Source organism: Patagioenas fasciata, chromosome 4, assembly GCF_037038585.1.
Source record: "Patagioenas fasciata isolate bPatFas1 chromosome 4, bPatFas1.hap1, whole genome shotgun sequence".
Classification (NCBI taxonomy): domain Eukaryota; kingdom Metazoa; phylum Chordata; class Aves; order Columbiformes; family Columbidae; genus Patagioenas; species Patagioenas fasciata.
In genome coordinates this window covers 16726200-16751654 of record NC_092523.1, presented here as the reverse complement: position 1 = coordinate 16751654, position 25455 = coordinate 16726200, and the positions used below count along the sequence as shown (strand labels likewise).

Below are 25455 nucleotides of genomic sequence, written 5' to 3'. Positions count from 1 at the left end.
AAGTGTAAAACATATGTGTAAATAGCACTATGCACACACTTTGTAGATGTAGAAATAATAAAAAAAGAGAGATGTTAGGGATTCTCTTGCTCACAACTTTTTGTTCATGCCTCTCACTCCAGGAGTAACGAATTATGCTGCTGTTTCTCACTTTGCTGACGTCTTCGGCCCCTCTGCCTCTGAGCTGCCAGTCACGCTGTCCTTTTGCACAGATTAAGACTGTTATATTAAACTGAGAACAACCGATCCACACTCAGCTTGAAATTTGCTGCTTTTAACATCTCAAAGAGCCTCTGTATCTTTTTACCTTTATTTTATTTTTCTTTTTCCCAGCTGTATTAGTTGGTTAGCTAAAAATCCTTACAGATCTTCCCAAGCTTTTCCAGCAAGATTGAGACACTTCATTCAAAAGATATTGGAAAAAAAAATTGCTGTCTTTGCTACAGAGTTGAAGTAATGGGAAAAGAGGGGAGAACATTAGAAATAAGAAAACACTGCAGGAGGTTTCTGAGCATGTTGCTCTTGATATGAGATTATGCAGTAAATAACCTCAAATTATTCAAATTGTATCTATCTTACTTCGTATTTTTTTTTTTTTTTTCAAAACAGCATTATTTAGCACTTCCTACAGTGTGTTTGGTATCACACGTAATGGCCAGCACTGACTGGGCCCCTGCAATGGATTGCATCCAGAGGCTGGAAAGCTTTCACGGGCTGGAAACCAAAATTTGGCCAGCTGGGATGCCTGGCTTGCGGATGGAAGTTGCCCAAGAGGCTTGTTAACGGTATTAAGCTCTTCTCTGAATCCCACACACGCTATAATACACATGTCAGTGGGCAGGACAACACTAGGCCAGGCCATGGCCTGGACACCTGTCTGTGAGCCTCACATGCACCATCTCTGCAGCCTGTGGTCCCAAACGTGTCATGATGTGATCTGCTATAGACAAACAGAAGACTGATCAAAATTGCTTGAGTTTAGTTATCTGAGATGTGTCTGTGTTACAAACAGATATCTCTCCTTATTCTGGCAGCTGCTGTTAAGGACAGCATCAAACAAGCAATAAAGACGAGGAGGATGCTGAAGGAAACTAATCAAAAGAATAATGTTTCAACATAGGTAGGGAACAATTCTGAGGTGAAATACAGCCCCCAGTTTCAAAGGTCTGTAACTTCTTATTTCAGTATTTTTGCAAGTGCCTGAAGCAGACACAAAAATCCTTCAACCTGGAGCCTAAACCTGGCTGTGACACAGGCAAACACAATTGGGTGTGTAATATAAACAGAATTGCATTAAACCCAAATTAAAGATTATTACAGAAATGGAAGCCAGAAAAATAAGCAAAAAGAATATATTTCAGATTTTTTATCTTTCAAATATACGAGATGATATAGTTGTACGAGGAACTGAAAAGATGTAAATCTCCTATGGAGTCCTAAATCAGATGCACTGAGATAAAAGGAACATCCTATGCCAGTTTCCTGACAACCAGTTAATATAAACACAAATAATACAGAAGCTTACAGATAATGTGCAACAGAATTCTACTTTAAGTTTTTTTGTAGAAGACCAACTATTTTTTAAAAAAAAATTTATTTATCATCTTGGTAGCTGCATGTCTCAGTGGTTTAGAGGAGCAGAAGTAACTCAAGAGACCTTCAGGATGGCATCTGCTCTCTCCTCAATGTGTTCTGAGGCACGCTGAGTTCACTGCAAACAGGCAGATGTCTGACTTGGCAGGTTCTCATCTGAAGTTGATATGCCATAAATCACATCATGGTGATCAACTGTCGCATCATGGTGGAAAACCTGTGGAACTTTCTAGACCTGGTAGTCCTGACTACTGCCCATTCAGTGGCCAGAAAACAGCCAGCTGAGGAACAGCTGTAGAGATGACAAAGGAATTGATAGTAGATGATAAAATACCATATGCAAGGCAGAATTTTCCTGTATGATAGTTTCAGGTAAGTTTGGCCCAAATACTGGACCACTTATGAAAATGAGTTTAATTTTTCCACTGTCCCACACGTTGTATCTTGTACCAAATGAGCAACCTAACCTCTTTCCCATCTGAACACTTAGTCTCCAAGGCCAAATGCTAGGATTGATTTTATAAACAAGTAAGCTGTATGAGAGATGTATGGCAGGTATAGCTTCACTCTTCTTTTTAACTATGTGACCAGAAAGTATTTTTTTCAGTTTCATTCTGGAGAATAAGGGCAACAGGAAAGAGCAACAGATTTCTTCTACTCAAGAAAAGAAAAACAAGGGTGAGGCTTTCTAGCAGCAGTAGAATAATTATTGATACTAAAAGTAGTTGGTATCTAGATAGAATTATGCAGGGTTTTAATATGCAGATTTGCCAGTCCCAGAAGTAGGGTGAAATTGCAGCTAAAAATTAGTTGAAGCCAAATTTATAGCCAGCTAAGGCAAACAGAGGATACAGATTCAGCTGATTAACTTAATACAGTAAAGCAAATCTGAACAAAAAGCCTACAAAAGAAACAAACATGAGCTTGTTCCAGCTGCCTCCTCTGTCTGAAGATATAGGTCCTCTTTGTGTTGCTGGTGCAGATCTGAAGAAAAGAAAACAAACAGGATGTTCACAGCACAGAGCTGAGTTAGGATTCTTTTAAATATCAGGGGTTTGTTGCCAAGGATGAAGCTTGCAGTCCAAGTGCTGCACTAGAAGTTTCTTTATAAGAGCTTGCCACCAGATTCTCTTTGGCTGTCATGGTTTTATAAACAGGATATCTGTGCAAAACCCTGGGAATACTTGTTTCTACCTTAGTACTTAAGCCTCCTTGTTTCTCCACATCCATTTACTGTCTCTGGCCTTATGCTTGAGGTTGTATAGAGCTCTTCCAGACAGTCGTGGTCCCAGAGGTCTGTATTTTCACAACACTTGATACAACAGTTTCCAGATCCATTTCAAAGTCTCCTTGACACTGCAATAATGCAAGTTATAAGCACCACTACTAATAGGTTGCACCTGGTTTCCATTCTGCTTGTGTTTGTAAGCCATCTATGCCACCTAGTGGGTATTTTTTTACTTACAAGTTTTCTTCAAACATCAAGGTGTGTCAACTAGCCCAAGTCCAAATTTTGACACAGCAGGAGCATAGTTCAAGTCTGGAGTAGAATTAGGGGCCACTATCACTACCCAAGAAGCCCTAAGTACATTATAGCACCTTCTACACCATCCTTCTGCTACCCTGACACATCCCTCTCCTTTGGTATGCTAATGGAACCGGAGCTGCAGTGACAAAATAAAGTCACTTGCCCAATTCTTCTCTCTTTGGGCTTGGGACATTATTCTCCGGAGGCTGAAAAGGCAGCTGTCAGTCTGGTAACACAACTCCTGTGAGAGGGGCTATTTACTATTTATGATGGAAGCATGAACACTTGAGTGTAGACTGAGCACATACTCTGCAAAAGAAACCTTCTCCTAACAGATACATGTTCATAATTGTGATACCACTACTGACCAAATTGTTCCCATGTCAGTAAATGGACCATCAGAGAGCAGGGATCCATCCACAGAGAAAACAGATCTAGAAGATAATCGTCAAATAATTTTTATACATCTGCTAAAGGCTCTTTCTGAAAAGGCAGCTAATTTCAATGGAAATGTTATTTATTGCAGAGAAGTGATTTGGGGAAGGGGAAGTATTCATCGGCTTGAAGCATTTTAGCTACTTAAATTTCAGGGACAGGCAATGATAGTTGGCATTCAGATTAGGAAGCCCTGTCTTGATTAGGGATGGCACAGGTACAAAGTGAATCAAGCCTCTTACATTGCCATGCATACAGGAGGGAAGAGAAGCAAGGAATCTTTTCCTAGAGGATGATAACAGCTGAGTTCCATAGTAGTTATCCCAGGAGAGTATGAGACAGGTGCTGAAAATTCACTAGTGATTATTTAAGTATTGATATAGATGGAGAGGGAGGGATGATTGCTCCCCTGCTTACACACTGCAAGCACTACATGGTAGTACTGGAGAACAGGTATGCTCATCTCTTACGTGAAAGAAAAATACATTAATGGTTTCCAAATGCTTTTACATCCAGATTTCTTCAGCTGAGGAATATACCTACACCACAAAACTCCAAGGGAAACAGTTTAAAAACCTGGGAGAAAAGTCTTCCGTTGAGAGTTCATAATACTGTATTTTTTAAAGTCCTGTAAAGTGCTTTTTCCTCCCATTTGTTAATATTGTCACCATACTCAGAGCTGCAATTTTGCACAGGACAACTGTGTTTTCCTTTGATGCAGGAACAAAAGCCTCACCATTCACTGGCAGAACAAGGAAACCCTATTTTAATCTACCATGCCAGTACTATCTACTAACAAACAAATGCCTCAACAGGCCTAGAAACCTGTTCTATGATCTACTACCTAGAGGGAGTCTGGAGCTATCAGTGATATCTAAAATGCCCCTGTTTTCATCGCATATTTATAGGTTGGTGCTGGGATATAATTTGGATGTAAGAATAAATGTTGTCGCATGAGAAGATGAGTAAAAACTTTCAGTGACCAGCAGGAAGAGAGAATAGCCACTTTATCTTTAAAAGTGTATTAAAAACTGAACAAATGCTACAGGAAGTGATGTACATCTCATTTTCTGTACCGGATGAAGCACAACTGCCCCACAACCAGAGGCAGGCAGGCAAGCAGGAGTCGCAGCCCTTTGCTGCCATAACCAGGGACAGCCAGTCAGGTTTTGCACTGCAGAAGTTATCATCCCAGTATGACATGGGTATTAACATACAAAAGATTTGCACATGCTCGAATTAGAACAGACAGGACAGCAGAAAATAGGATGCGGCCAAATGTATGGATTATGCATAAAAATAATTTAATTAGAGAATGACTTTTTCTTGCATCTATGTATCCTGCAACTTTCCAAACTGTGAGGAAGTTTTCATATTCAGATGTTCAAGTACCTTGTATGTACCTATATATGCAACAGCATATAGATTGAGAAACTTAGCCACAATTGAAAACAGTCATCTTTACTGTAAATTCACTGAAATACATAATAAATTAATTTAATCCTCTTTACATAATAAAGAAAAATATGGATAGGAAGGGAAACTATTAAAACCTTGTTTGGGAGTGATGCTTGCTAACTAAGAAAATTGTAGCTTGGATCTAATGTGCATTCTCTGCAGTTAATCTACTAGCCTAAGGTAAACGTATTACAATACATATTCAGTTTGCACACAAAATGGAAGATAAAAAAAAAACTTCCTCAAAATTTGGAACTGAAAGTTCCAGTAGCTGGATAAATGTTCTTCAGATCTGTTGTCATATGACCTACAATTTCATTATTCAAGGAAGAATATTAATGAAAAATTTTCAAATTTGTAATAAGTTTTGCATCAGAACACTGCTATTTGCAAACTTCTTTCATACCATCAGTGATACACAGTGTGATTGATGAGAACTGAATAACACCTAATTTTGAAGAACAGGTGCTCACAGACAATTGTACACAATCTGTAGGCAGAAACTGCTTACTCAATACATGGTTAGTAATAAATCCAAGAATACCATATATTGCATATTGGTGATTTATAGTAAGTGATAGAGGTGGAACTGTTAAACTGTTGACTTCTGCGTTATTTATTTGGTTGTAATGACACTGAGGATGGATTGAGCTTCTTTTACTTACGATGACAGGGTACACTTGGAATCATCAGGATAATCCAGGCAGAGTAAGAACACTACAGACCTGTGAAGATATCATGTTATTTAGCATTTTTCAGGCAGAAAACTGAGGAAAAAAATGAAACAAACCAGTAATATCATGTCTGAAGCTTCCCTTCAATTTTATCTTACAACCTACTGTGAGTAACTAGAGCTGTGAATACTACTGTAACTAGTAATTATGCAGACATTCAGTATTGTTTTTAACAGTTGTTTAGATTTTCAATCCAAATAAAGATTGTACAGTGAAGTGGAATACATGAGGTCATCTTCTGTGTCTGACATTGGGGAAGTACAATGCTCCACTTAATTATACAATTATACAACACAGTACAGTGTTTTGCCCAATTCATGGCTGCAAAACGCAAAGTCTGAAAAAGGTGACATCAGCTCTCCAACAAATCCGCCTCTTACCGAAGATGCTACATTAATGCAAGTACTGGAAGGTAAGAAACCATTTAAAATAGATGAGCTGCTTCTGTGAATACACCATGTTCATGAAGGATCCTTACTTACTTGTAATTGTCAGTGCAGGTGACATCATAACCAAGGGTTTTCAGCCTGTTTTCTAATATTTTTACAGTATGAGTTCCACAGGACTCTCTGTGAGAAATGATTTTAATATTAATGCAAGACTTTTATTATCTAATATCCTTTCATCAAACTTGATGGACTTACTAAAGTAAATCCCCATTATTTTCCCTCTTCTATATTCCTTAACACCTACAGAAAAGTAGTGTACATTGCTATTTATTATGCTTCCTTCGCTTACAGTCATTTAACAATTTATACTTGTAGCATTTGCAGATTCTATTAACCAATATCTCCACCTTTAATATTTCACTAGACAAACAGAAAAAGAGCTATATAATCTTGTAAAATAATTCAGAAGTGTTTAATTTGTAATATTCTTTGGCAGCCTTTTAGGTGGTGCTGAAGTTGATGCTAGCTGTCTTGACAGAATAAGTTGGTTATAACAAACTAGAATTATTCTTCTTGTTAGAAGCTTGTCCTCTTTCTGGAATACAAATCAATAGAAAAACACAAGGACAGAGAAAAAAAAAAAAACAATCCTAAACACAGTTTCTGTATCTAGCACTGCTTTTTAAATTTGTGGTCCAATTAGCAAAAGAAAGCTTAGCATAGTACACAACCTACTGAGACCTCTAGAACTCCCACCAATGTCATGTATTAAGGCCAGTAATACTTACTCATTGGTCAGTAAATACTCATGACTCTAAATAAATCATATGGGACCAACAAAATAATTGTAAAAAGAAATCAATAAAAATACACAAATATTCCCATGCATCCAGACACACACAAACTGAAAGACAAATTAACATTCAGCGGATATGTTGACATCTGAGTGGTGACATCTGACTTCTCTGGCCATCTTCAGCCAGGGCAAATTTAAGACCAATGAAGTGCCATCATGTTATATTAGACCACAGGGACCCTGCAGATGGTTGAGGTAAATCTGAATTCCTCTGTCCCCCTACTCCTGCTTCACTTGCGTACATTTGTAGGGACCCCCACTAAAATTATAATTAATAGACTATTTAATTCTTCCTTTAATCGGGCCCAAACCAGAACTAATTTCTGGCCTAATGATTTAATTTTTTTAACCTCAGAATCTATTTGCCATTATGTTGAAAACTGTCACTTAGTCTCTGGCTATTTATCAACAGGCTATTCTGTTTGGTTGGTTTGTGTATTTGTTTGTTTGTTTTAAATTAAATTAACAGCAAAATCAGACCTTTTAGAAGCCTACTTTTTATTATTAGATTGATGTTAAGTATTGAGAAAAGATGAGCCCCCTGCTTCTACTGATTTTCAAACAGTTAAGATAGATGAAAATGAAAAGAATGCATATTGCGAGGCGAAATAAATACTTCACATCAGCATTTAATCTGAAATTCAGATTGATTCTTTTCTTAGTAACAGTGTATGTGCTATATCTTCACTCAGGGTCTGAGATCCACACACTTATGTCTCTAAGAGTGAGATCCATATCTAGTATTACAATTTATTTATATTTAGTCTAATTCTGGTCTTTCTGTACTCTTTGGGAATGACAGGGTGTTCCTTCCGTGTTAGTCAAAGCATCTAAAATATTTTCAGTTTAATTACTATGCAAATATAATCAAGCAAAACACTAAGGTGAAATTTCAAAGGCAGGTCCAAAAAGGATAAATTAATTTTTTTTTAAGACATAACTTACATATCTGGGCCTTCAATATCATCCACAACCCAGATGACAATTTGTGACACTTTGTCTTTCTGGAGATTAGGTATTTCATAATCTGCAAAAAAACTGATTCAAGAAACAATTTTTTAGAACTATAAAGGACACGAAAAAAACAATCTTTCTTCCCTTTCATTAATCAAGACTCTGATCCTGTTGTAGGACATGGGCTTGCTCGATTTTACATTTATATCTTCTGATTACAATCAGACTCAACATAGAACAGAAAAAATCTGATTCACATTCTGAATGTCCTCAAAGGACAAAGGCATTTAATCAGAAGTTTTGTTTTCTTATTCTCAATCTTAGAGGTGCTCAGCTGAAAAAAAGTTACAAGTTACAGGTGAACCAGAATGAAGTGAACTTTTAAAAAACTCAGAATCAAAACAAAGGGCATTTGATACTTAGTAAAGAAAAAAAAAAAAAAGGTCATTCTTGTAGTTATTGCTTTTAGACATAATACTATTTTGCTTGTACATATAAGTAAGTCAGTTTTCTTACCCTGGTTCTGGATAAGCTCCTCCAACTACAGAGCCATTCAACAAGACATGTATCACTCCAGAACTGTGCTGTGCATACTGCAACACATAACAACTTTTTGTCAGAACTCCTCTTACAGATTTGTCATATGATCTAGTATTGTATTGCAAGCAACAACAATGAAGGAAAGAATTTTACCAAGAAGAATATCAGAATTGTTAAAATAATACCAAACTAGCACCTTCACAGGTCACTACAGTAGAGAGGACAACAAGAACTAAATAACCAGCGTGTCAGTTCAGTGCATCTTCTCAATCTGTTTTCTCAAACCTATAAATAGTTTCATCAGGACAGGAAGAAAGCATTTTGGCCCTCTGTATTCGGTTTGATCTGTTAATAAAGGGCTTTCACCAAGGCTGTCAAATGTCACTTAGGATCTGTATTCAGAAGACAATGAGTTTGCTTATTGTGCTTAGTACATGCTTAATATATATTAACAAAGCTAACACAGAATTTTATCACATTATCTAGCTAAGGTGAAAGTTAGGTTCTCCTTGCTAAAACACTGTACCCAGTCTAAATAAGAATATTTGCACCAAAGGAAATAATCTAGCACAGTTACAGACTTATATCTCTTTTGTTCCAGCGATGTTTTCCTGAACCACCCAGGACACACTCGCTAATGTACGAAGTCAACTCTAATGCACTATTTACAGTGGCTGAGGCCTTCCTCCAGAAAGATTCCACCGCATTGTTTTCACATTCCTCCGTGGTAGGGCAGGATTCATAGTCCGGTCCTGTAGGAAAGCATGTGATCATGCTGTTAGAGAGATGATAACAACTGTAAAAAGTGACCTTAGAAAGCAATTAAATATATTTGCGTATTATTCACTGAACATAGAAGATGGCCTGACATAACACTGAAAGCTGACAGTTGTTATTTTTTTTCTATCATTTTACATCCTTCACAGTTTACACAAACAGCAGAATTCTGTGGATCCAATAATTTGGCTGAAATGGCTCTAACTTTACACCGGGGATGCAGAGAGCTACACGTCCAGAGGACTGAGAAGGAGGTTTATCTCCTGTGTGGCACTATTTAGATTTTACTGTGTGCTCCCCTGACTGCAATGTTAAATATTCACCCAAAACTGGAGAGAATGAGACAGTGAAGCTATCTCTGATTTTTCATGAGCAAAATTAGTTTCTCCAGAACCCAGCAGTCAGTATCTATTACGCTTTTATAAACACATGTTTAATACAGCACTTGTCGTCTTACCAGCGCTGTTTGCCTGCCCGCACCAGTTTAGGTAATCTGCGACAAAGCCGAACAGAGTATCAGCCAGAGACATGTAGCGACGGCCTCTGTCAGCAAAGCTATTGACAAGCAGCTGATTATTTTCCCAGAAGAGAGACTACATAAAGAAAAGAAAAAAAAATAGAGAAGAAGTGAACCATCAGTTGGGTGTGGACATAATGAGATTATGGGCTGCTGAAAACAGTTTAAATCATGTTTTGGTATTTCTTTCAAAATCAAGCCAATAACCAGAAATGCCAGCTATCTCTTTAGAGGAACAAAGGGGTCTTTTACAGTGGTGTGAACCATGATCACTAGAGGCTTAAGAGACATTCATACTATGACGGGAATGGATGTAGAGCTATATTAAATAGTTAGGTCTAGCTTTGCCTTCCTCAGCAGACAGATTTAGGAGAAGGTAGAAAAAAGGGAAGTCATATTTATAAGCCAGATATATCTTACCAGAATTCTCTCACACTGATACGTTGGCTTATGGTGTGAAAAAATCAAACATCTAGCTGTTATTTCCGTGTCTGCAAAATTCTTTCATCAATTAAGCTATGTTGACAGAAGTATTTGTTGGTTTAGCTTGTATAATTTAGAGATAAGGAATAACTGTGCTAGAAGGAAAACTGCTTTAAAGTACAACCTTTCAGACAAGACCAAAGCAAACATTCTCACGGGATACAATGGCATGAAGTGCCACAATTTTTTGCACTTTCACAGTTCTCTGCAATTGCCAGCACATCAGACCCTTACTGTTTTCTAGCATATAACAGCATCCTATCTCATTTCTGCTTACCCTTGTTTAACATGTCAATGTTTAACGTGCCATTGCCCTGAGATTTGGCTGTGAGGAGTGGAAGCAAAAGGCGACAGCAGCTACAGTCTTTGCAGGCAGAGCACCTAACTTGAGGAAAAGCAGAAGTGGAAGTTCAGGAACTACAACAGAGCTCCCGGCAGAGCAGGAAAAATAGGGGGTCTTTGTAGTATGAAAACAGAGAATTTGCTGAGAAGTTACTGAGTAAAATAAATGCAGCCAAACACACTGAAAAATGCCATTGAGCTTGAGTGTGGTTTGTAAACTACAGACAAGCCAAAAATAATGAATCACGAGTTAGCCACAGAGTAACTCTTGGTCAATGTTGAACTGTGTCACGGAAAATCTGCCGGATGTCACAGGACTGTTAACATTAACAATCATTACCTTGTTGGGTGGAATTGTGTGAAATGACAGGTTGATAAATAATTCATAGTCATCAGGTAGAATGTTGCAAGGATCCTTGTTAATAAATGCATTTTTAAATGCTTCCCATATCGCTGAACAATTCTTCTCACTGTAATCATTGAAATAAACACATGGCAGAATTGTTTTTTCAAAGCAGAGCAAGAAAGTAATTTGTTCACAAGTTCGTAAAATTCACAAATTAAAACCCCCAGAAGATAGAAAACTGAAATCAGGGTGGTGGAAAACTTGCCATCCAGGAAGAGCATACACGTGTTGTTTTTCCTGACTCCTAATAGCAGCAGATTAGGAAGAAGTAGTCATGAAAATGTATAAGGATTTACACCGTGGAATTATGTAGGAATTTGACAAAAAAACTTAGAAAGTGAGCTTGCTGTCCAGCACTGCAGAAACACTAGGGAAAACAGCTTTCTTTGAAGTTTTCTAGATTCAAAAAGTCATTTCAATTAAAGTGTAGCTAAATCTGCAAAGCTACCAGAATGTAAAATTACTCTTCAAATGTCAGATTCAAGTGCAGGAGGAGTAACTGCAAAGTTTCAGTGGTAGAATAATGGTTTTAACAAAAAGTTACCTTCTTTGTATACAGGCCCTAATATTGTGCAGCTTTCCCTTGCTGGAATGAGTACACTGGCTGTGTGGGACATGTACTGTCACTGTGCAGTAGCCACAAGAACATTTTTAGCATTCAACATTTAAACTTCTTGTGTAGGGGAACCTGAAATAAGATGCCAGGGTGTGCACTTCCACAGTTCCCTTCTGCCAGCTCTGCCTTGGAGACAATAATTTCCTGTGGAAGACCAGGCCAGGCCACCTAGGGATGGAAGCGTCTTATCTCTCTGGATTTGGAGGATCTCATCTGTTACAGCTCTGAGCCTGCCTGGAGGAATTAAAAAGCGAATTGCTACTTTCCCCACTTTCCCACAGCACCTTCCCCACATAGGCTGTGACAATGTGTATGCCAGGAACACTCTGCAGAACAGAATAACGTAGTTTTATGTGCATACAGCACTGCTAATGCAAACAGGTCTAATTGCAAAGCTAGTCTGAACAACAATAGTCCCAATATGTAAGCCAAACTTTGCCATTAGAGTGTTTTGCTCATTTAATATCATCCATAGACAGCAGGGTGTCTGCTGGCATTTCTCATCGTGATATTCTTTAATGAGCTGCTTTATGATGCTGAATGTCACAGGGCACCTTGTGATGAGCTATGCAGCTCCCAGGCGGGGAATGGACCACAGACTCCCTTACAGTAATTGCTGGTCATGCTTCCAACAACTACCTAGAAACAACAAGATATTGTAAGCAAATATGAGATCTTGATCTGAAAATTTTCAGTGATGCAATACAACCCTTGATCAGTAGTTCCAATGTTTAAATAGCTTTACTTGATAAAAGGATTTCCACCCTATTTCTGACTTCAAGCTGTTAAACTTTGGCTTTTATATACTTATGTCTCATTCCGCTCAAAAGCTGTCTACTGTAAGCACTCATCCATGCTAGTACTTGTAAATTACAATCACGCGAACTCTTAATATCTTTCTTGACAGTTGAATCCAGCAGTAATTTTCTCGTTAATTTTCTTACTGCATTTTTTTCCTTCATGTCTTCTCATCCAGCTTTGAATAGCTTGTAAATCAAAAGGATTATTCTGCTCTGTTACTCAAAATTTCTTTGCTGGCAAAAATATTTTTTGAAACTGCAGGGTGGGGAAGGACAGTAGCTCAAGACAATTTCTTCCAACCTTAATAGACATTAATAAGTCATATTATATTTATTTAACACTAGTCAATTAAAAATATGTTTTCAAGGCTTCAATTATACACTATGAATAACAAAATATAGGGGAAATGCACAACAGAAACATTTCTGTTATATAGCATATTCCTGTTAGAAAATTTCAAACAGGATTTTCATTCAAGCCCCTCACTTCTACTTGACCATAACATTTTATAACATGCCTTTTTTAACTGCCATTTGGCATGTACTGTTTTAATGTAAAATTTTTCTTATGTTTCTGTAATCATCTTTGTGTTTTAATTATGTTGCAGTGTAAAGACATGTTTTGCTAGCTTCTTTTCTGTTAGTACAGTATTTTAAAAAAATATTCTATTTGCAGATAAATTCAGAAGCAAATCCTACCCTCGTGGCTGTGGCTCTATAAAAGCTAGCCTGGGGGCGATTAAGAAACAGACAATGAACAGAAAGGGTTATAGATAATTGAAATATCTGTTTTGCACCTGTGCAATATGAAATTTCCTTTTTGTTTAGATTACACCATTTGCTTATAGACCTAAAGAGAAAAAAACACATAACATGAAATTAATTGTGCAGCTCTTCTTCTTATAATGCCATTTTAGGCCTTAATTCAGGAAGGCAGTTCTAATGTCCAGCCCGGCTTCAGGCTATTCTGAGTAAGAATACTTTGATGAATGTGTTCAGACTTCTCAATTTTAAAATTATGTTGGGAAAATGTCACAGGAATTAATTAGATCACAAAACTGTCATAAACATGAGACATATAGAAATACTTTCAATAATATTGCATTTACATTTCTAAAAGCCCAAATCATTTAACGAGAAGTTAACATTTCCACAATAACAATACTTTATGTTGTCCATTTTAGTGTACTCTGTATTATTAGTCATGTCCAGCTTCATACATAAATGAAGTGACATCTGTTAACTCCAACAGAAACTCTACCTATGCCTACTGCCAAGACCAGATTTCATATAACTACACAACTGTTAACTGACTTAAGTTTTCATAGTTTATGTTATATATTATATTGTAGGTGTGTAGAAATCTATAGTTAAAGTCTACTGGCACCTTCCACTGTGACGTGTTTAAAAAATTTACCAAACTTGAATTCTTCGGCTGAAATTTTAGTACTGTGTTATTGGCATTAGGATGATTTTTTCTTTCACAGGGAACTGGAATCAAAATGTTTCTGATAAGTTAAGAATGTTATTAGGAAGAAACAGCTTGTTTTGACTTCGTTAAAAGCCACGAACCTGTTTTCAGGTTTTTTCTTTCACAGGGAACTGGAATCAAAATGTTTCTGATAAGTTAAGAATGTTATTAGGAAGAAACAGCTTGTTTTGACTTCGTTAAAAGCCACGAACCTGTTTTCAGTTCTGTATCCTCCTGGTTTGCAACAGGAACTGAAATGGGAGGTTGGGGGAAGGAGGTGATATTTGCTCGTATTATGCAATGTAACGTAACCCTGTGTGAGAGTATGGTTCAGTGCTGCAGGAACCCAGCCAGGCCCCCTCTGCAAATACCTCTTCAAACTATCCGGAAAAATTTGAGTAGCAGAATAAAGAACTGGACTCCAGGAGACTGTCCTTCTTAGTTTTTTTCCTTTTTATCAATAACCAAACAACGTAAGGAAGACAGAAATAGTGGTCATTTCAGTAAAGTGTGTGACTTACCTCCAGTCCCGCATAATTAACACAGACTGTGAAAGCTCATGGGTAATCATACTTCAGTAGTTGATTACTACTCAATTTTTTGGGTGGATGAGCTAAACAGTCTCCTTCAGTCCCACAGGACAGCTATAATGTGTGGTGCTTTCCCTCTTACATGACCTGACACGCTAGGCATGCAAAGCAAAGTCAGTCTTCCCTGGAGCACTGTCAGATTTGGTACTTCAGAAATACCATCCCCACCACTTCTGTACACTGTTCTCCTTATGCAGAACAATGTGGCACTAGTGGGGGAGAAGTGTGAAATGAGAAGTTGAAGGATTACAAATCTTGCCTTAATTACACTACTTTTATTAATATGATATCTATCAAAGCTCATTTTTTGTTTCTAGACAGCGATAAACATGTTGGCTTCAATAGCATCTTTCATGGCTAGGAGCAAAGCATCAGGCTTCTGATTAATAACCATTTTTGTACAGAATACAAAAGACTAATCCATAAAAGAGCAACAACTTACCCAACAGCAGGATTCACAATTCTAATATAGTCATAGCATCTTCCAATGACAATACTTTCCAAGTTTTGTGTTGTACCTTCACCTTTCCATTTTTTCCCCTGCACTTCTGAGAAGCTGTTCATAAACAGAACAGAGACAAGTAAGACAGACGAAAAAAGGCTCTTCATCGTGAATTCTTGACAGCCCAAGCTCTTTAAAAAAAGGAAAAAAAAAAAATAAAGGAGAGTTAAATGATACAATTTAAATGGAAACCTAGGGGCTTAACACTGATTATTTTCGGTATTGGCTATAGCTCTGTACAAAAATGACAAAGTCAGACGGAAATGTGAAGCTTGCTGGGGACTGTAATCTAACTGTTTCCTGGAGTGATTGCAGCTCAGGGACACATCACTTCCTCATGTCCAACTGTTCCCCACTTCAGAAAAACGAGACTTTTAAGGCCATGCTATTGCCACCTGGTGATAACTGGGAAGAATTACAATATATTTCAGTAAAGAGAGAAAAAAACCCTTACCACTTCAGTATTCTTGATGCCTTAGGTTTGCTTAATAGTCATTGCCATTGTACACCTTCCTAAAACATCGTAAGTCCTTGCAAGCAACATGTTTTAAACAGTTTATTTTCGGTTTAAAAGGGCTATACTTTTTGAACATATTTCTCTAATGGCTGAAAAAATGCTGAAAAACATATCAAGAACAAAAATATTTGAAATATGCAGGTAAAGCAATGATTGCATAACACCCAAATTCCCGGGTGATCTTTTGTCACACATAAGGTAACACTAGTCGGCTCTTTTTCCACTGTTCCCCGGGATACTGACAGCGACATTTTGGTGTGATAATACATATTTTAAAGTCATCTTCGCAAACAAAATTGCCTTGCAAGCAGAAATCAATCATGATGAAAACCAAAAAGATTAAGACATATTTCCTGTGGACTGAAGAAGTTTCTTCAACTTCTGTTTACTCTTATTCTCCCTCCAGCTTCTTTTTCCTAAGCACTTTGTTAGATCATCAAACAGTATCAATTAATCTAATCTTCAGTGTAAATATTCTGTGTTGTACACTGCTGCAAATACAGCTACACTACTTAAAAAAAATAATAATTCAACCTTAGAGTAATTTGGCTGTGGACCCAAATTTCTAAGAAACATGTTGGTTCTTTTTCTGTTAAACAGTCTCCATGCCTCAGTGAATAGATACATCTTTATTATTTATATACCTAGTTATACAGTGTCATGCTTACATCGAAGCACTGGTACTCAGCTGATGGATTTTGCTGAAGGCAAAACCTTGTTAATCATCAAGTAAATTGCTGATGATGGATTTCTCCTGTAAATGTGATAGAAAGATAACCAGTTGGTTTGTTACTTGCAACAGACTCTTCAGGAAAGACAGAAATGGATGTGCAGTATTGCTCTTGGTATGGTGGAGACACAGCAAATGCTGTACCTCAGTTACTTTGATACTTTTTCTCTCTGTTTTTCTTCCTAACCCCTCCGAAACATGGCCATGCTGACAGGGCACCAGCATGTTAATCAAACACTTTCAAGACACTGCTTTGGCTTCAGGATTAGAGAGTGCAATGATCCATGGAAGTCAATGATTTTTTTAAATTATTATCAACTTTGCTACAACCAAATATTGTTCAATGATTTCAGGGCTAACAGAAACCAGAGGCATCCCTGATGTGATCTACTATACAGAACAGGGCAGAAATCATCACTGATGCAGTCACAGACTAAAACTTCTGCTTATATATATATGCAGTATAAGTTAAAAAGACATAAAGATGGATACTGCATTTTGGAATGGCTTTTCTCCAAGGACATACCAGGTCAGGACCCACCAACTTTGGGAAGAAGATGTGGATACTGCTCAGTGGTGTTCTCCAAAAAGAGAGACGACGTGTTATAACATCCCAGGGGGAATGGAAATGAGTCCAACAACTGCTGGGATGCCCATCTCATCCCCTATTGACCTCCCTTTCCTCACTGGCCACTTCTAGAAACACAACATTGGGCCAGAGGTGCTCCTGACTCAGCACAGACATTTTTAATTTATGTTATTAGTTTTAATTTAAATACTTCATGTGATGGGTAAACTCACACACCTTCAGGCGAATTGTTCCAATGGTTTGGTAGCCTTGAGACCCAAACCTTTGAACCGGCCTGAACCCGTCTGCCTTTAGCTTCCACTCGTTGGATCTCATGATGCCTTTTTCTGGTACATTAATGAAGAATCTACCCTCAGAAATATTCTATATAAATTCTGCTAGAAAGTGACCAAGTCTCCCCTTAGACTTGTTAATGAAAAATTCAATATTTTAGTCCGATTATCAGGCACTTTCTCCTGTATGCTATGATACACTATGATACACGCAAGAAATGCACAAGGCTAAAGCCAGAGCTGTGCTTACTGGCCAAGCAGTAAATGCAACCAGGTGCTGGCCGGCCAGCTGCACAACACCTGCACTTTACCTTCCTGTTCTCTCATGTCTAACTGCTTAACTGCTTTTTTTTTTTTTTCTTTGTCTTCTCAAAGTTGTATGCATTTGATCTTCCCAGATTCATACATATTTGCAAATATGATTAAGCAGGCCAGCATGTTCAAATGTCTTTGGAGGTGGAAAGGATGAAGGGAAACACCCAATACTACAATTCCTTAAGCCTCATTTCCTTAGATAAAGAGATCAAGAGATAATAATTGTGTGCAGTGTGATGTAGATAATGCTCACCATGTGACCTCTCCTCAACTCACATGGCAGGGGGGTTGGGACTGGATGATCTCTAAGGTCCCTTCCAACCTCAACCATTCTATGATCCTATGATACTACTTTCACCAGCAATAATTTCACACCTTTATTTTGCAGTACGTTGAGAAGTACTGGACTAAAAATGTATGCATGCCTTTGCTCAAAAGGCATATTTCAGTCTGTTTACCACTGTAAACTACTTCGCTTTTAATCTTTTTAATACCTGCAACTTAGATTTTGTACAGTAACATTTTTTGGTCAGAAAGGTCTGCTGTATTTATTGTTTGACAATGCATTTTTGGGACATTCACTACATATTTCCATGCTTGGTGAAGGGTTTTACTACACATTGCTGCCACGCTGGCTGACAGTTACACCTTTTGTCAGATTGATGTGTAAGCTCAGTTCTGATACATGTTCCTACTTTTGTTTTTTGAAATGTTGCATGGGCAGATGAGTATCAAAAGCTGTTGTTCCTGCTCCTTTCGTCTCGGATGCTGAACAAAGCAGCATTTCACTTTGTCTGGCACAAACACTGCACGAAGTCGGCCACAGATCCCCCACCGCAGCCCAGTCTGGGACTCATCGCCATCTTCCTTCATGAACACCAGTTCGCTGCAGACTCTCCTCCTCACATCTTGTCATCTCCTCAGTTTTGTTTGGGTGAGGCGAGTTTCCTTTACCTCATGCAAACGCAAAATGCCACTTCTAATTCCTTTCTACTTAAGGCATAAAAGCTGCTGTGCTCCAGCGTACCAGGCTAACCGCTGGGCACGGCGACCCGCTCCCCGGGGACAGCGGCTGTGCCCAGAGCGTACCCAGGAGGCCGCCTGAGCCCGCAGCCCCTCCCGCGGCCCCGCTCAGCCTCCGCCCCGCCGCACTTTGCAGGCCTGGCCTCTGAGCGCTGCTCGCCGCGCACAACCGCGGGGCAGCTACGCTGCCGAGGGCCGGGGCTAGCCAGCCCGCGCCCCCGCCGCTGAGCAACCCGCCCGCCCTCAGGCCGCCATCGGGCCCGCCGCCCCGCGAAGACGCGGAGCGAACTGCGCATGCGCGGGACGGCAGGCCGGGCGGCGGCCCTCGCGGGGCGGCCGTGGTCACGTGGCGCCGGCGGGGGGCTCTCCGCGGCGGGCCGCGCATGCGCGGGGCGGATGTTACCGCCGGCGTTAGCGCCGCGACTCTATGGGGAGAACATGGCTCCCTTCCCCGAGGAGGTGGATGTGTTCTCGGCTCCGCACTGGCGGATGAAGCAGCTCGTGGGGCTTTACTGCGACAAGGTAACGGGTGGGGGCGGCCTCTGCTCCGCTCCCCTGAGGCGGGAGGGAGGATTTCGGGAGTGCGCAGCTGTCAGCGCTCCGCCGCCCCGGCGGCAACTTCTCAGCGCTGTCGCGGAGCTCCCCGGCCCTTCCCGCCGCGGGGCTGTGGGGCCGCCTTTCCCACCGCGCCCCACTCGGCCTCTTCAGACCGGGGCTCCGCCGTTCGGCGCTTCCCGCTCCCTTCAGCCTGGAACAGCCGCCCCTTCCCGCCAGGCTGGGGGCAACGGGTCCCCGGCGCTCATCCCCCGGACTTGCTGTCCCGGGGTCGGGGAGTGGGCGCCAGGGCGGCCGCGGCGGAGCAGCCGCCCCCGTCACGACGCTGGGAGTGGGCACCCGTGGGCCGCGGAGCGGGGCAGGCAGGGAGAGAGCACCCTCGGGTTTTTATAATTTAGCGGTGCTAGGCAAGACAGCGGTGCTGTGCGTGGTGCTCGCTAACAGTCCGTGAGCGGCTGTGTGTGCGGGTTTGTGCGCAACGGTTGATTTGTGAGTGGCTTAAAGATGCCCTAGGTAGGTTTTTTATTTTGAGTATATATACTTTTACTCGTAGACAAAACTAATTCTTATTCTTGCATGTGTAGTTAGTTAGTAATCGAGGCTGATGTGTCACCTGAAAGGCAAACTTTGCTGCAGCAGCCCTGAGTGTAAAGGAAGGTTTCAGGCAAATATTTTAAAGCCAGTACTCCTGTTGAAAGAAGTAATGCCACCCATCTCTGGGCATAAGTGGCTGTTTGGAGAACCAGATTGGCTAACAGACACTTAAAAGGAGGGTGAAGTTACATGGGAGACAGTATAATAGCTTAGTGTTGCCAACAACGTGAGGGAGTTCTCTCTTCCTTCCCCTGTTATCCTCATGCCACCTTGTGCTGCCCTGGCGCTGACCAGATCCTTCATGTGAGCCTGTTCAGTTTGCTAATCGAGTAAAGAAAACGTGAGTTGTGTTTTGCTGGGTAAGCTAACTGAACAGGCTGAGCAGAAGGTCTGGGGGGAAGAAGGTAAGACCTTGTTTAATTTCACTTTACATTTTATCTGCAAGTGCATTTGCAGTTAGCTTTAATCTGCGGTGGCATGAAAACTTGTGATATCTTAACAGAGTGGATTTTACATAATGCAAAACAAACACCTCGGACTTTTTCCCCCCTTGGCCCCCAGCAGCAATATTAGCATATTGTTGACAGCAGCTGAACAGTTTTTGTTTGAACCTGCAGATATTGTAGTCATTTGGGTTTTGTTCCTAGAGAGGCATGTCTGTCAGTTTTATTGAGCCTCCCACAAAGTTCTGACCACATTTACCATGACTTGATAAAATTGTCTGGGGAGGAATGGTTGTTTTTTCGAAATCTTAGCAAATTTGATTAAAACTACACAGTTTGCAGTGAACGTAATCTCTCATTAAAAAAAAAAAAAAACAAAAACAAAAAAAAAAGAAGTATAACAGGGTTTTTCTCACTTCCTTTTTCTTCTGAAGAAGTGCAAGCATGACTGAATGGCACTTTTAAAAAAAGTATTCAATCTTGCATCCTTCAGCCCTGCTTCAGAACTTGGCCTGGCCTATGACCTTTGCATCAGAAAAAATTCTCTGAACTGTTTTTGACTTCTTGTGTGACTGAGATGCTGTAGCTAGACAACTGTAGTTCTGCTTATATGGCAATTATAATCTGTAAAGCCATGTTCTTTATAAATTTAATTTGGCCTTGAGGGGTCTTTAATTTTGTAAATTATCTTTTACCTGTTGTTCCTCATGTTCCCTGTACACTGTAATATAGTTGATGTCTCTTAGCAGCTCAATTTAGTAAACTGCAACAAATGTTAGTGGGGTGAAATGGATGCATCCCTGCTTTGCTTTTCAGGGGAAAAGCGGTAATGCTACTGATGGGTAAAGTATGTAGGTACTTCCTTTAGGACAGAGCAACACAGTTTACTTTGTTCTTCTGGGACTTGATGCGAGACGGGACAGTGAATCAGACATTTAAGATGTTTGATGCATTAGGAAAGTTATCCTTTTTTAACTGTTGCTAGCAGAGATCTCACCATACTTTTGTTGCACTTTTAAATGGCATTTTTACATGTGTTGTACGCAGTGCCCCAGACTTGGATAAGGAGAATAACTAAAATTCTGTTTTGTAAGGAAACCCACGAAGTTATCACGTCTGTTGTGTGCTCTGATGACAAGTAGATTCTTCAAGCCCTTGGAGGATGTCCCCCCTGTAGGTAGTGCAGTGCTACAGCAGTCCTGATAGCGAAAATGCTTTTCCTAATGCCTGACGTCATCTTTGCCACAAATAGAGCAGATTCTGTTTTCCTATCTCTAGTGAACCGTTCTTCGTTTTCAGGAAGGTCTTGTGCCCATTTGCCAATTGTAGCAATGTCCTCCATCTTAGTTATCTGTTTTCTGGCCTAAGCAAACCGATTCCTTCTACCTCACAATGTGGGTCATGGTTTCTGTACCTTAGTGTACTTGTTGCTTTTTGTCAGGACCGAGCCGCTGTTCTGTAACAGTTGAAGCTATCTGACTGCTGCTGTTCTGACTGCGTGCCTTTCTTGCTCCCATCAGCACTCGAAGTGACTCACAAAGGCTCTGGGCTGGCAGAGAAAATAGTTGTTGGTTTTTTTTTGTTTTTTTTTTTTTTTTTTTAAGCATGGTAGTTTTTCTGCTGATGCAGTGCTGCCAGCAAGCACTGGTCAGATGAGTACTGAAGCCAGTGCGAGGCGGCGGTTGCGACCCTGACAGCCAGCAGCTAGAACGGCTTTAGCTACTGTGAAACCTCAGCCTAATGATGTCTGTGTTTTCCTGAAATCTGTTGGTGCAAAATGTGGCGCTGCTGGTGTTGAGTGAAGCAGATGTGTTGTGGATGTGTTAACTCTGCATTTTTTTTTAACAGGAGCATACTTGCTTTGTGCTTCTTTGAGGACTGATACTTAAATTTCCTTCCATATTTGTTGTTAAACTTCTATCCTGTATGTAAAACTATGCACTTGTCCAAGACAACATGTTGGTGTCCAGTAGCAACTGTTTCTGTTGTCACATTCTGATCTTGTGTTTCCTACGCTTGAGAGTGTGCCACTCATGTATAACCAGCTTTGCTAGCTGTGGCTGAAAGTGTTGTATCTGTCATGAGGAAGCACAGATTTCAACTGATTGTGTATTGAAAATGCCATTGTGGTTTGTCTGGAAACATTGGTAGCGATGGCTTGGAGAATTATTTGCAAGTGCTTGAGCTACCCTGCTATTTCCTGTAGGCTGTATTAGTTTGCTGTGAGACAAAACAGTATCAAAAACCTTCGAGAAATCATGTTTTGCAGCATGTATCATCTTCCTCTTAAGTAGTTTGGTTATCTTGTCGAAAGGAAATCAGATTCTTTTGTCTAAACAAATCTGTGCTGGCCAATTGTTACTTCATTAGCTTCAAAATCAGGGCTGCTCAAATTGCAGGCTCTGGTCTAGAGACACACGGCAATTAAATTTTGGCTGGGCCTTCCCCAGAGACCAGACACCCACTGTGGGTTTTCAAATTCCTGCTGTCTTGTGGAGTTACTGCAGCTGAAGAGTGCATTTTCAAAGCTTTGTGTTATAGAATTACCCAGGAATTCAGGCTGCTTTAGGAAAAGGAATAGGAAAAACAGTCATGCTTTAAACACTGTAATGCATTTATTGGTGATTGGTGACTTGTTCCTATGTCTTTTTTTTTTCCTCTTGAAGTTAGTGTGAGACTTCATACTGTGACTGAGTAGATCTAACCACTAGCTGGGGCTGGAAGGGTTGATTGTTGATTATAGCCTCTGTGCTTGTCTGGCCCCTTGGTGAGCAGCTGGTTCATCTGGTGCAGGGAAGCAAAAGGTGATTCAGTAAAACCGGCTCACTAAGAGGTCAGACAAGCTCCAGGACGAGGTTGACAGTATGAGAGAGCGGAACAGGACTAACCGTTTCAGAAGTGAACAAGTTCTTTAATAGCTTTATTGTGAAACCTTTGGGTGTTTGATCAGAAACATCTAAAGTCCTTCTGTTTGCTTGACTTCAGTCTTCTGTGATCTCACCTTTCAACAAAAGATCTCTGCAGTTATTTTTCATGGTTCAGTAATTACTTTGGCTGGTTCTTCCAGGAAATTCAGATGAATTTTGTCATGTTTTGCTGACTTGAATTCATTGAACTTGTATAAATATTTAACTAATATTTTTCTAGCCTATACTTCTGACTCCTTAAAAATTGCCATAAATATTTTTTCTAATTATCTTCCTTATGAAGACTTGAGCAAATAAGACATTTAATTTTGCTGTTGTCATCTCTGCCTTTCCTGTTAAACAGTTGACTTAAAGTATCCCTTTTCTTCTTTTATCTAAGTATATATATACTTTTTTTTTTTTTCTGTGTGCTCTCTTCTCCTCGTTTGAAGTGTAAGTGCTGTTCTGTTCTACTTGCCTACAGTGATAAGTTTTGGTTATTTTTTGTAGGATTCTTTTCAGAACTTCCATATATCTAGAAAGTTCTTATCTTTGTTTCCTAATAATGGTTTCTTTTTATAACTTGCATTTCTCTTTGTGTTTATTTCAGTAGCCTTGTGTTGCACTTCAGTTGTTTCTCTTCCTCGCAAGTTTTGGCCTCTGTTGAAGAGAGCAAATTTTTTTGGGTGTTAAATTTGTGATGTTCTTACAATAAGGAAATTGCATGTGAACCATTTTAGGAGTGAAAAGTACTCCTGAATTAAGTTAAATTGATGTTGTAGAGCATTGGGCAGGGAATTAGGGGACCACATTATGATAACACTCTTTGTGGCAGCAGTGGGGGCTGAAATCTGAAAAATAAGACAAGTTATCAACATCCTGAATTTCTATTTCGAAGTCAAATATTTTTTGCTTGACGTCCTTCAGAACAGAAAATGACTGTTCTATGAAGATAAGTATCTGCTTCTAATCAACAATGTTGATAAAGCTTTCGTTCTACTTTTGACATCCCTTTTCAGTATTTTAGTACACTGCCATTCATTTTCCACTGCTGCTTCAAATGTATGTGTTGATTTAGAAATTTGTAGGATTTGCTTATTACCAGTTAACATCTGTAGCATTAAGCACTTGCCTTTAACTATGTTTAGAATGAATAAACAGCTACTTAAGATGCTTAATGTTAGTAAGCCTGCAAACTATGGGCTACACTATCACTACAGGCAGAAGATGGAAGGAAATTCCTTCCTTCTTGATGGAAGAAAATGAAACCTAGTTAGCATCCAGAGGTAGGTGAGCAATTTACTGTCCATGCCTCTGACTATTTTATCAGAGACTCTACCAGTTTTCTTTCTGCCTTAGTTTCTGGATGCTCAAGAGTTCAGTAACTTACCTGTTGGAAACTACTGGGTTCAGTAACTTACCTATTGGAAAATAACAGCTTTAAATTAATTTTTCATGCAGAATATTTTACAGATGAATCTGGAAGTGACAATGTGTTTTAAATATCTACATTTTAAAGCAAATGTATTTTAAGTAAAGTGCTAAAGGAGGTCTGAAGTGGGGGACAACAATGGTAAAACATATTTGGAGTTTAAGTGAGGCTTTTCAGATGTGCGTAGCAATTTAGCTTCTTTTTTCAGGACACTTTTAGTTCTTGTTGCTGCCTCAAACCTTCTCCTCTTTTTTTTTTTTTTTTTTGTCTAGCAAAGGACGGATTTTTTTTTTCTTACCTATTGGATGCTTTGCTGTTTTGTCTTTCTTTTTTTGCCTTTATAAGAAAAACCTGAGGGTATTTTCTTATGCCAGACACTGCAGTTGTTTTTTTTTTTTTTCCCAAGTAATTACTTAGCACCTATTTTTGCTCTCAAATTGTAGGAAAAAAGTTTCCTGTTCACCCTTTGCATGTTGCTCTGATCTTTTGTCCTCTCTTCCAGCCTGCTCTGGAGAGCAGTAATAACCCACCTTTGCCCTTCTCCGCTTTAAGCAACAACAGTTTATTCTCTCCTACTCTGTGGCACAAAAAAAAAAGTGATGCCCTCTCAACAGTTAGAGACTGTAGTTAGTGTGTATCCACGTTCATACAGGTTTTATGCAGCTATCCTAGGATGTGCTTTAACTGATTCATTAAAGTTGTAATTTTTGAGAGACTTGGCTTTTTATTAGTTTTTGCAGTTAGTACCCAAGGTGAATTAAGCCAGAGTGGTGAATTTTTCCAGTTCCCACCCTTGACTGTGTTAGGAAATTAGCAGTGAGACTGCTGCAGAGGGGCAAAGGCATTTTAGCTGTGTTTGTAGTTAGTGAGTTGATGCAGTGGGAGCATGAGGAGTGGCCTTGAGGCTGCTGTTATTTCACTCTTGGGACTTCAGATATGTCCTGACAGAAGGCCAGAAGGCCAGGTCTTAGCAAGAGCCTGTTTGTGTGAGGAGGTAAGACAGGAAAGAAGCCTTCTATAGCATTCAGAGTGTGTCTAGAAATGCTCTAATGCAGATAACTAACTGTTCATCGTGTTTTCATTTGAGG

At 39.6% G+C, this 25455-nt stretch overlaps 2 protein-coding genes across 4 annotated transcripts in view; one reads left to right on the top strand and one right to left on the bottom strand.

Moving 5' to 3' along the window:
• Positions 1 to 1338: 1338 nt before the first annotated feature.
• On the bottom strand, positions 1339 to 15340 carry BST1 (bone marrow stromal cell antigen 1). 2 transcript variants are annotated; one of them, XM_065837481.2, is made up of 10 exons: positions 14932 to 15340; positions 10947 to 11076; positions 9722 to 9857; positions 9157 to 9239; positions 8464 to 8540; positions 7939 to 8031; positions 6231 to 6317; positions 5680 to 5739; positions 3490 to 3555; positions 2479 to 2577 (listed from the first exon to the last, which is right to left on the bottom strand). In XM_065837481.2, coding segments are annotated over exons 1-10 (900 nt in total). In that variant the 5' UTR covers positions 15099 to 15340; the 3' UTR covers positions 2479 to 2576. The 2 variants fall into 2 exon arrangements, with proteins under 2 accessions (XP_065693551.1, XP_065693553.1); XM_065837479.2 differs by lacking the exon at positions 3490 to 3555 and having other exon boundaries at positions 1339 to 2577.
• A 3472-nt stretch (positions 15341 to 18812) lies between these two features.
• FBXL5 (F-box and leucine rich repeat protein 5) overlaps positions 18813 to 25455 on the top strand; it is a 35617-nt gene continuing 28974 nt past the window's right edge. For both annotated transcript variants that reach the window (XM_065836424.2, XM_071808588.1), the window contains exon 1: positions 18813 to 18959. In XM_065836424.2, the coding sequence (XP_065692496.1) occupies positions 18834 to 18959 (126 nt within the window). In that variant the 5' untranslated portion in view covers positions 18813 to 18833. The remainder of the gene's footprint in view (positions 18960 to 25455) is intronic.

Excerpts from the sequence above, each read along its gene's own strand:
- BST1 (XM_065837479.2), bottom strand. The coding sequence starts at position 15,098 with ATGAAGAGCCTTTTTTCGTCTGTCTTACTTGTCTCTGTTCTGTTTATG. Across the intron at positions 8,541-9,156 it reads GGAGGAAGGCCTCAGCCACT|TATGCACAGCACAGTTCTGG; the intron begins GTAAATAGTGCA and ends TATGTGTTGCAG. Across the intron at positions 5,740-6,230 it reads ACCTGCACTGACAATTACAA|GTCTGTAGTGTTCTTACTCT; the intron begins GTAAGTAAGGAT and ends ATATCTTCACAG.